Raw genomic sequence first — 10,812 nt, forward strand, 5'->3', positions numbered from 1 at the left:
GACAGCTATTTTTGTGAAAAGCGGAAAGCGTGTCGAATTAATACAGGTTAAAGTTAAAATGTAAGTGCTAGCTAAAAAGAATTTACAAATGCAGTTTAGTTGGCCAATTTGTGGAGTTAGTTTTTTTATTGAAATCGCAATCCTCCTGAAGGACAATATTCACAACTTCGTTCGGATTCCTCCCCTCTACAAAGTATGGTTCCCTTGCCCAATTATTTTGATCCTCTTCAATCGTGGCGGAATCTGAACATGTTGCTCAATCAAAACACAGACTGCAGACGCTTAAGCATTGGCTTTTTCTTCCTTTTTTTGGGTTTTTTATTTAGCCAACGACGACACTCTTCACACTCGTCACACAATCGTCGATCACTAGGAAAAGTTCGAAAAAAGAATTTTAATAATAAAAGAATACAACTTTTATGGTTATAACTACCTTTTAATCACTTCAATAAAGATTGGCCGATTTTGAGCTTAGTTTATATGGATGTGATTGTTTCCCTTTAGGACACTCGGATATGCGTTATCAGTTCGTGTTGATGGCTTCTCATACTAATCCACTTGAATGTTGTATTTGACCAGCAAATGTCGCAGTTTTCGCATTGCTCGATTGCGAGCTGCAAGTGAATGAAATATAGAGATTCATCAGAGAATTAACATTCGACTACGCTCACCTAGATCACAGCAGCTGGCGTATTCGGGACAACAATGGGCACAGGGATCTGTCGGAGCGCAGCCGCAGGCATTGCCTGGGCTCAGATCAGTTGATTCGCAGAAGACGCCGCCGCCGCCAGCCTGACGCTTATCCTTGCCAGCCTTCTCTTTCTTCTTCTTCTCCTTCTCCTGCTGCTTCTTCTCGACACGCGCTTCCTCTGCCTCCTTGGCCTTCTGGACCTGCACCCAGCGTGGATGGGCAGGAACGCCGCCACAAGGACCGCAGGGCTGCAGACGCTGCTCAATGACCGATTTGCAGCGCTTCGTGGGCACCGTGGGGCACTCTGAATAAGGAGGAATAAATACGAAACTAATTGAGCAATCTCTCGGTTATCTTACCTCGATCGAATTCATCCTCGCAATAGTCGCAGGGACACATTTTGTCCAGATTGCAGGCAAAGTAGCGCAAACACTTCTTGGGGCTGTCCTCCTCCTTGGCACAAGGATCGGGCATTGTACACACCGGCGGCGGACACGGCGGACACTTGCTACCACACTTCTTGCCCGTGTCCATGGGACCGCCTGTGGCGCTGGCACAGCACGGATCTTCGGGACAAGGTGGCTTCATCTTGCCACACGACGGACAAGGCTGTGGTGGACACGATGGGGGCGGACAGCATGGATCCGGGCACTTGGGATTGCGAGAGCAAACCGACTGACCGAGCGCAAATGTCGAGACAATTGCTGGGCCATTGCAGAGCAGACGCATGACCAGGACCATGTTGCCAGTCTGTTGCTTGCAGAGATTGAAGAGTGGCAACAGACGCTTCGTTGTCTCGGCGGTGGGACAAAGTTGCTCGCGTCGCTCGAAGCCGGGATCATAGCAGGCACAATTGTCCAACGAGACCTTGTTTTGGCCCTTCATCTTGGGCAGCTTATCGAGCTGATCCTGCCAGATTTTCTCCCAATTGGGATTCTCGATGTCAAACGATTCCCTGACACGATCAAAGATCGGCTTCATCGGCAACTCGGTTAAGCCAATCAGGAACTTGCAGCGCATCGTGCGCTTCTTGTAGACATGGATCAGCAGGCGATCCTTGTCGGTGACCGGTGAATCCAGCGCAAAGATGCAGCACTTGCAGCACTTCGGTTGCTTGGGATTCACACAGCTGCCGTATTCGCGATCACAGATGCTGACGAAAACGCTGGAGCGAAAGGTGAACTCCACACAGGTGGGATACTCCTCGGGGGCGCATAGATTCTGACGCGTGATCAGCAGATCATCGATCACGAAATCCAACATGAAGATCAAGCCTCGGTCCATGGCGAAGGATTTGTTTTTGGCGAACGACTTTTCGGGTGCGATGTGAATGAATGGAGAATAAAATCTAAATTTTGTTTACTAAAAATTTCGAGTTGTAATTTTGGCCGAGGAAAGAAACTGAAATGTGATGTCTCATATGCTTATTTCAACCTTTTAAAATGCCAATGCCTACTTAAAAATTTGTTCTCTGATATCATTGACTAGAAAATAAAGTTACGTTGATTAATGATTAAGGGTGTGGTAAGAAATAATACATTTGATATCATACCAACTGATAAAAAAAGTAGGAAAGCTACAGTCGAGTATACTCGACTGTGAGATACCCTCTACTTATTATGTACATATATAAAAAAACAGAGCGATATTAATTTTAAAACATACCAACTTAATGTACCTCAAAATATACCAAATGTATATTGATATAGTACTGCATTCAAATACTACATTTGGTATATTGATATAATACTACATTCCAAATATACCTACTTGACTAAGATCCGTAGTAATTATAAATTTTTACCCATTCAAAAGTTTTTTTTAATAACTTCTATTTTTGTCTGATGGCAACCAAATTTTCAGGAATCATCAAGACTACAATTATTATTATATGCACCAAAAATCGAGGGTATAATAAAATAACTGATAATAAATAAATAAACAACTAACGGTTAAAGGTTCATATTTTTCGGCGAAAAACAATTTTTAATTGTGTAGAATAAATTAACAACAAATAATTTTAAATTATTTCAACAAAGAATCCCTGCTGTGCATATTGTTTAACTTATTTTAAGGCAAATACGCGCACAATCTTTTTTTTCGTTTTGTAGATCAACCACTCCATACTTATGCTATTCACATAAACACGAATATTCACTTTCGTTGTATATTAAAATTGTTTATATTGTCAAGTTCTAATTTGCATAAGCAAAGGTCAAATGCCTTAGAATCTATTACTCATGAAAGCTACTGCGAATATGGTATGTTAAATAAAAATAAGTTTAATTTGTTCCTGTTAAGTTTATGCTATAAATACTGATTCATGTTTAAGAATAATGAATAAAACATTCTGTAGCTTTAATTTTCTAGCAATGCGTAAAATCCATTATTTTTTATTTAACTTTGGAAATTGTTCTACAAAATGATTCTTTGAGCTACCTTCAATTGTAATTTGTAAGTGGCGTTGCATTGAGACTGCGAAGATCTTCTTCGTCAGCCCAGCAAGAAGCTCGCGTAAGTTGTTTGTACTTATGCATATTACATATAAGACATACAATATTAGTTTGTCAGCTGCATATTAGCTACAATTAATGGGGATTGTGTTCGGGGCGGGTAAAACGGGGGGAAGTACAAATAAATGTGTTGAACACAATAAACGTAATCGGGAGAAATAAGCATTTTATACAGGAATTTCGTTGAATATACAGTACATTATGTGTTGGTTTTTAGTTGTTCGTTTTCACTCTCTCTCTCTAGCAATTTATTAACCGTGTGTAATCGATCCTAAACGATATTAACGTCAGGCGGGCTGAAACGATATGGGCGGAAAAAGCCGAGGCCATTGCACAAACTCGATGCCATAGTGCAATATTCCTGTGGCGCTGACCGCAATCATGGCTCCCCAGAAGAGCATAAACAGCAAGTTCTCCGTATTAAATTCGGCCGGATATGTCATGGTGATAATGAACATGGCGACGGCAATCAGCAACACGGCGGGGAAGGCAAAGTAACGCCAGCCACGTTGCGCGACGAGTGGCGATGGCAGCAAACTGCCTTCGTTCTCGTTGATCACATAGTTGCCCAAGAACAGATCAATGCCATCCTGACGCACACCATCCGCAAAGTTGTTCAGATAGTAGCGAATCATCGAGTTCTTGCCGTCGTTCAGAGCACCCGCCTTGGTGCGTTTGCCAGTGCGTGTGTAGTCCGTTTTAAGTGCTCCAGTGCCGGAATATTGCAGCGAGACTAGATCCGCATTGTCCGCCCAGACGCCCTTGAATATCGACTCAAACACGCTGGACGCCTGCTCTACACGTTGGCCCACATGGAGTACGCCCAACTTTTGCAGCACAGCGGTTAACGAGCGTCGAGCGAGCATGCTCTGCACCACATTGGTGCGATCGAGGCAATCGATGCAGTTGGTGCGGAAGACGCCCGTCTGTGTGGACACCAGATTGCCATTATCGAAGGCGTGATAGAAACCAAAGTCCTCCTGCTCATGGGCCAGTCTATCGATCAGTATATTGAGGCGATCCCAGCGCATTTTGCGACACTCGTAATGGAAATCGAAAGCCTCGTAACGCACCGACGGATTGCCCAATTCACGCACCAGGCGCGCATAGGTTGACTCCAGTTCTCCCTCAGCACCCTTTTGATCCACCAAATTGATAGCCACCTGCTGGCCATAGATCTGCAGCTGGGCGTTGAAGTGCGCCGTACATGCAGCCAGATGATCCTTGCCGGGCACCAGACGCGGTCTGGGCTTATAGCGCAGATTGGGCAGCTGTAGCCAGTGGAACGGCATGCTACCGCGGGTCTGCACAAAGCTGGTGTGCTGACCATTGAATTCCACAAGTTGTTCCGTCTCCACAAAGTTGGCCACATGTCCCAAATCGTTGGCGCCGCGACAGAAGAGTCGGGTGCCCGCTCGCTCCACCGACCGTCGTGTTATGATGCTCCAGAAGAAGGTCTGACCATTGATCTGCACCTGGTTGATGGACACGAAGCCCAGCACCAATGGAAGTTGGAAGCGTTCCATCTTATCGCAACGGAACTGCTGCAACACATGGTTGTTCCACACGAATCGTTTATCGGCACGCTGCAACAGACCTTGGTCTCGTGTCTTGGCGCTGAAGTCGTGTTGTCGCTGCAGCGATTGCGTTAAATCGTAGCGATAGGAGAAATAATAGAATTTGGTATCCAGTGTCTTGCGCAACATGCTCAAGTATGCCTCGTTCTCGGAGCGTTGAATGGCATTGGGAATGTAGGGTATAATATCATAGCCAGCGAGACGCCAAACGATGGAGTTATTGATGACGCCCACGAAGATGCGATGCGTGGCCACCAGCAGATAGTCACAGCTCAGAAGATGAATGGTGCCCAGTATGCCGCAGATGCGTCGTGTTGGCCGAAGATTTGTGAGCTGTGTGCTCTTGGCCTGCACTCGCGTCACCTTGTCCAATCGGCCAATAATCAATAGTTCATTCTGCCCATTGGGTTCGACAATGAAATTCTCCTGCGTTATATACAGATTCATGTCATCGTACACATCGTTTTCCGCATCCATCTTGGCGGTCAAGCTAGTATCACCTGCAAGGCAGCGAAATCAAATTAAATTGTAACAGTTGTTGGGGTGGTTTTATCGTTTTTTTCGAGTACTTACTTTTTATCAATAGTTCCCACTGATGACGGCGCTCACACGCAACACACACACGCACACACACGAACGCACAGACACTTAGCAGAAGCACCGGTGCTAAGTGCAATTTTTTTTTTCCTATGTTGTTTTTACAGCGCTCGCGCTCACCTTGTGTGCGTTGTCGTGGCCGCCAGTTCAATTAGGTTTAGAATTTTGTTGGCGCTGTTAAAACTCATGCAACACAAGCAACATAGCAAGTTTTAATAAATTAAAAGAGCCGAAAAACACACAAACGAGGTGACGAAGGCACACATAACAGCGTGACCGCAGCGCAATTTTCAAAAATATACTAATTTATAACACCAAATATACAATGAGAGCAGGCATGGAACATGGTCGGATGGTATTTTTAATTTGTGCATCTTTCTGTTTTTAAAAAATAAAATAGAGGAAGGCTAAGACATTTATATTAATTTATAATTTATGTATTTGTTATATAAAATGTTTTCATCCCTTTTTCTACGTGTTGGACGTATTTGAGTACTACCGTCATCTATTGCACTTTCGTGGTAGCTACTGATAAAACAGTGTGTACATTTCAGCAGCGAAATAGTGTTTTCAGTGTGTACACATGGTTAGTAGCGTAAGAACATTTTTCGCGTCATTTCAAAATCGAACGGACGACGCAACACCGCAGCAGCTTGTGATATATACAAATTCATTAAGGAATTTGACTAATTATATGAAAACTATACATATAGTAGAGTTCGCACAACATAAGCACTCAAGAGTACAACTCGTGATACATTGCAAGCGCAATTAAAGTGAAGTACGCACGCACACAATCAAGTGAATAACAGAAGCACAGTTATTTCAAGTTGGCGTCTTTTCGGGACATGGACATAACATCGGGTGCGAATGGCTCGCGTCAGCAGCAGCAGCCAGCGCGCAAATCGAATCAAAACATTCAGGTCTATGTGCGCGTCAGGTGAGTCGAGTGATAATAGTTTACCTTTAACTGTAAGCTAATATGCTGTCCATACAACAGACCATTGAACTCACGTGAACGTTGTATACGTTCGGCGGAAGTTGTCGATGTGCAACCGCCCAAGGAGATTGTGACGCGGCACACTGTGGACTCGAAACTCACGAAGAAGTTCACTTTCGATCGTACCTTTGGTCCAGATTCACGACAGTGTGATGTGTACAGCACTGTGGTGGCGCCTCTCATTGAGGAAGTGCTCGCTGGATACAATTGCACGGTGTTCGCCTATGGACAGACGGGCACTGGTAAAACCCACACCATGGTGGGTAACGAGTGTGCCGAGCTGAAGTCATCCTGGGAAGATGTGAGTAGTACAGTTGTGCTGGCATTAGAATTTAATTTACCAGCAGCAAAACCAGTTTTATGACTGTGTCGCTGACCTCGTTAAATTCTAAGAATTCTGCTGTTATAATCCCTAATTAATTGCTGTTTCTTAGGACTCGGACATTGGCATTATACCGCGCGCTTTGAGCCATCTCTTCGATGAACTACGCATGATGGAATTGGAGTATACGATGCGTATCTCTTACTTGGAACTGTACAACGAGGAACTGTGCGATCTCCTCTCCACCGATGACAATGTCAAGATTCGCATCTTTGACGACAGCTCGAAGAAGGGTTCTGTGATCATACAGGGTCTCGAAGAGATACCCGTGCATAGCAAGGACGATGTCTACAAGCTGCTGGAGAAGGGCAAAGAGCGTCGTAAAACGGCAACCACACTGATGAACGCGCAATCTTCCCGCTCACACACCGTTTTCTCTATTGTGGTGCACATACGCGAGAATGGCATCGATGGCGAGGAGATGCTCAAGATTGGCAAACTGAATCTGGTCGATTTGGCTGGCAGTGAGAACGTCTCGAAGGCGGGCAATGAAAAAGGAATACGTGTGAGGGAAACTGTTAATATCAATCAGAGTTTGTTGACTTTGGGCCGTGTGATCACTGCTCTAGTGGATCGTGCTCCTCATGTGCCGTATCGCGAGTCCAAACTAACGAGACTGCTGCAGGAATCTCTCGGTGGACGCACTAAGACATCGATTATAGCCACAATCTCGCCGGGACACAAGGACATTGAGGAGACGCTGAGTACGCTGGAGTATGCGCATCGTGCCAAGAATATACAAAATAAACCCGAAGTCAATCAGAAGCTCACCAAGAAGACGGTACTCAAGGAGTACACCGATGAGATTGATAAACTGAAGCGTGATCTGATGGCAGCACGCGACAAGAATGGCATTTATCTGGCCGAGGATACCTACGGCGAAATGATGCTCAAAATGGACTCGCAGACGCGTGAGCTCAATGAGAAGATGCTGCTGCTCAAGGCACTGAAGGATGAGCTGCAGAACAAAGAGAAGATCTTCAACGAAGTCAGCATGAGTCTGGTGAAGAAGACACAGAAACTCAGTCGCACCGAGCAGAATCTGAGTGAAACGAAAGGATCTCTGCTGCTCACCAAGAAGGTGCTCAGCAAAACAAAGCGTCGCTACAAAGAGAAGAAACAGCTGGTGGAGTCGCATGTCAAGACCGAGGAACAGCTGACCACACAGGCAAATCAAATACTCGCTGCAGCCGATTTGGCTACCGACGATACACATCAGCTGCATGGCACAATTGAGCGACGTCGTCAGGTGGATGATATGATACGCAACACATGCGCACAGTTTGCAGAACGCATGAGGGAAAATCTAGGCATGCTCGATGGCAGCTTGGCACAGTACCAGGAGCAGCATGCGGGCTCAACACAGCAGCTGACCGAGGAGTTGGGTAAGTCAATTACTTCTAAATAGAAATATTTAGGGCCTCAGTACCAAATAAAGTTGTCTGTTCATTCCATTTGGCATAATTTAGAAAAGCAAGTTAGGATGTGATGATGATGTGATATGATCATAATGATGCCTTTAATTTAATATTGAAGCAGCTAAGCATTTTAGCGTTTTCGTTAGAACCTTTTAACAATTACAATTGTAATAGATGTTGGTTATTAAATTGTAGTTATTAATTAAATACTTTTGTATGAGCAAAACGCCTACTTACTAGTTGATTGACTGACGATCTGGTATATTTTCAATGTATTAGTATACCAATATACTGAATATATCTTTTGCTATATTTGTAGTACTCTTACGGTATATTAATATGGTATACTTTAAAATTAATATACCACAGCTTCCCTTTTATTCACAATGCGTAACAGGTATTTCACAATCGAGCACATCCGACTGTAGCTTTCTTACTTGTTTTTTCTTTTTATTATGTTTTTGCATGTTCAGGGCTTTCTAGAATATTTCCTTAAGTCAAATTTTATTTTCATTAGATTTTTTTTTAATTTTACGGGATTTTGTTAACATTTACAAAAACTGGAATGGTCTCGATAATTTTGATTTCTCCCCATTTGCAATATCTTTATTATTTTTATAATTTGAATCAAATCACAATAAGTGGATAATACTTTATTCACTTGGGATTTCAAATATTAATTTAAAATCCCAATTTATCACTTTTATATTTTAATTGTAAGGTGACAGACATATTTATTGATTCAATCTCAAATTTGTTTACAGTACGACTGAATTAAGTAATTAATTCTACAAAATTCTTTCTCCCCTACAGCCAACTGCACCAGCGTGCATCAGCGTCTGGTGGCGAATGCCACAAAGAGCATCAACAACTTGCGCGACATTTGCTGCGAATCCTTGGACGCACATAGCCAGCTGCAGACGAAGTTTGTCAGCGCTGTGGCCAGCAATGGCGATGCCCAGAGCCAAGCGTTGTTGGCTCAATTGTTGGAGCACATGGAGCAGCGACGCACACAGCTAAGCGAAGACATGCAGGCGAATCTGCAGGAGTTGGAGGCGAACAATATGCGACACAGAGAAGCACTCGACAATATGCGTGATGGCTTTGCGCCCATCATCGAACGGAATGCAAAGGCGGTGCAACAGCATGTGGAGCAAGTGCAGCTGCAGCTCAATCAGCTGACCACATTAAGTGCACCCGATGCAGCGCAACTGCAGCAGTTGCAAGCGGAGCTGGCCTACGAGGAGCAGCTGGCACAACAAGAGCAAGCATTGCTCCAACAACTCGAGCAGCTGCAGCAGCAGCGTGCCAAGAACACGGGCAGCATGAGCGCACGCGTGGGCCAGCTGAAGCGCAGCCATGTGGCGATCAATGAGCAGACTCAGCTTACCGGCAACAGCGTGCTAGCTTATGGCACACAGAGCACAGTTGCCGCTCAAGCGGCACGCGACGAACTCTGCAGTCAATTGCAAGCGGCTACGCTGAATGTGGATCATGGAGTGTCGAAGTGTTCCACGCTTCACGTGCAGCTGGATAATCTGTGCAAGGCAAGCGATAAGCAGGCCGAGTCCAGCATGCAAATGGTACGTGCCCAGCAGCAGCAGCTGCGTCAATTGTGCGGCGACAACGAGGAGCAAGCGAAGCAACTGCGTGATGAACAGCAAAAGCAACTGAAACTGGCCACCGAACAGATACATCAGATCATGACCACCGATGTGGAGTTGGGCATTGGCCATGCCGCCATCACCGGCGAGCTCATCGAAGAGCTGGCCAAGCAAATGACCCAGCATGCCAATGTGCAGCGTCAACAGCTGGAGACTTGCCACGAGAGTGTCTCACACTTCCATCAGAGCGAACTGAAAACGTATGCGCCAACTGGTGCGACGCCCTCGAAGCGTGACTTTGTCTATCCACGCACGTTGGTGGCCACATCGCCGCATCAGGACATTGTGCGACGCTATCGACAGGAGCAGGACTGGTCTGATCTGGATACAACAGCCACCATTGATGAGGTGAGTTGTGAAGTCCAATATTTGAATTAAACTTGACTAATCTTAATTTACTTTTCCAGTGCAGCGAGCCAGAGGAATCACTGCAGTCGGTTCAAGAACTGTCTGAAACGGAGACCATCATGAACTCCACTCCCATTGATCCCGTGGACAATGCTGGCATTATCAATAAACGCAGCTCGGGCAACGGCCGCAGCTCCAACACTCTGAAGCCATTTGCGAATGGACAAAGGAACAGCTCCTTGTCACGCTCCCTCACGCCCAGCAAGTATTCGCCGCGCAATTCGCCACGCAACTCGCCAATTGGTTCACCTGCCTTTAATAGGGTAAGTCAAACATTGAGATGTTAACCAGACGAACAATTATTAACATATCTGTTATCTTTCTTTCACTTGCAGCACAACAAAGAGAACATGGCCTGAGATGGCAGTAATAAACATTTAAGGCGTTAATTGGAACACTTCTTGTCTATATAATTTGCACGGTTCCTTTCTATTTTTATTCATTATTCATAATTTATCATTTCACTTGAGATTTCAATTTCATTATCGATTCTTTCTTATTACAATTTACACATGAAGTAAACAAAACATTTCTGCACCAAGTACAGTGAAAAGTGATGACT

The 10,812-nt window shown here is 44.7% G+C and overlaps 4 protein-coding genes across 4 annotated transcripts in view; 2 read left to right on the forward strand and 2 right to left on the reverse strand.

Moving 5' to 3' along the window:
* The window catches only part of LOC117572308 (protein phosphatase inhibitor 2), a 43,484-nt gene that overhangs the window by 9,336 nt on the left and 23,336 nt on the right, over positions 1-10,812 (forward strand). The window lies entirely within an intron of this gene.
* Positions 95-2,108, reverse strand: LOC117569020 (uncharacterized). The gene is made up of 4 exons (XM_034250009.2): positions 1,051-2,108; positions 672-995; positions 434-614; positions 95-369 (listed from the first exon to the last, which is right to left on the reverse strand). The coding sequence occupies exons 1-3, from the start codon at positions 1,973-1,975 to the stop codon at positions 550-552; spliced, it is 1,314 nt and encodes a 437-aa protein (XP_034105900.1). The 5' UTR covers positions 1,976-2,108; the 3' UTR covers positions 95-369; positions 434-549.
* On the reverse strand, positions 3,351-5,657 carry LOC117567043 (phosphatidylinositol-3-phosphatase SAC1). The gene is made up of 2 exons (XM_034246754.2): positions 5,355-5,657; positions 3,351-5,281 (listed from the first exon to the last, which is right to left on the reverse strand). The coding sequence occupies exon 2, from the start codon at positions 5,256-5,258 to the stop codon at positions 3,492-3,494; it is 1,767 nt and encodes a 588-aa protein (XP_034102645.1). The 5' UTR covers positions 5,259-5,281; positions 5,355-5,657; the 3' UTR covers positions 3,351-3,491.
* LOC117567041 (kinesin-like protein Klp61F) lies at positions 5,950-10,720 on the forward strand. The gene is made up of 6 exons (XM_034246752.2): positions 5,950-6,318; positions 6,379-6,679; positions 6,813-8,145; positions 8,992-10,190; positions 10,250-10,513; positions 10,586-10,720. The coding sequence occupies exons 1-6, from the start codon at positions 6,227-6,229 to the stop codon at positions 10,607-10,609; spliced, it is 3,213 nt and encodes a 1,070-aa protein (XP_034102643.1). The 5' UTR covers positions 5,950-6,226; the 3' UTR covers positions 10,610-10,720.

The sequence above is a fragment of the Drosophila albomicans genome, chromosome 3 (genome assembly GCF_009650485.2).
Source record: "Drosophila albomicans strain 15112-1751.03 chromosome 3, ASM965048v2, whole genome shotgun sequence".
Classification (NCBI taxonomy): Eukaryota; Metazoa; Arthropoda; class Insecta; order Diptera; family Drosophilidae; genus Drosophila; species Drosophila albomicans.

What these genes read in the sequence shown, in the direction of transcription:
- LOC117567043 (XM_034246754.2), bottom strand. Translation starts at nt 5,258, where the DNA reads ATGGATGCGGAAAACGATGTGTACGATGACATGAATCTGTATATAACG.
- LOC117567041 (XM_034246752.2), top strand. Translation starts at nt 6,227, where the DNA reads ATGGACATAACATCGGGTGCGAATGGCTCGCGTCAGCAGCAGCAGCCA. An exon ending in CAGGTCTATGTGCGCGTCAG is followed by an intron (nt 6,319 to 6,378) that starts GTGAGTCGAGTG and finishes TCCATACAACAG; the next exon opens with ACCATTGAACTCACGTGAAC. An exon ending in GCAGCTGACCGAGGAGTTGG is followed by an intron (nt 8,146 to 8,991) that starts GTAAGTCAATTA and finishes TCTCCCCTACAG; the next exon opens with CCAACTGCACCAGCGTGCAT.
- LOC117569020 (XM_034250009.2), bottom strand. Translation starts at nt 1,975, where the DNA reads ATGGACCGAGGCTTGATCTTCATGTTGGATTTCGTGATCGATGATCTG. An exon ending in CGAGGATGAATTCGATCGAG is followed by an intron (nt 996 to 1,050) that starts GTAAGATAACCG and finishes CTCCTTATTCAG; the next exon opens with AGTGCCCCACGGTGCCCACG. An exon ending in CGCCAGCTGCTGTGATCTAG is followed by an intron (nt 615 to 671) that starts GTGAGCGTAGTC and finishes ATTCACTTGCAG; the next exon opens with CTCGCAATCGAGCAATGCGA.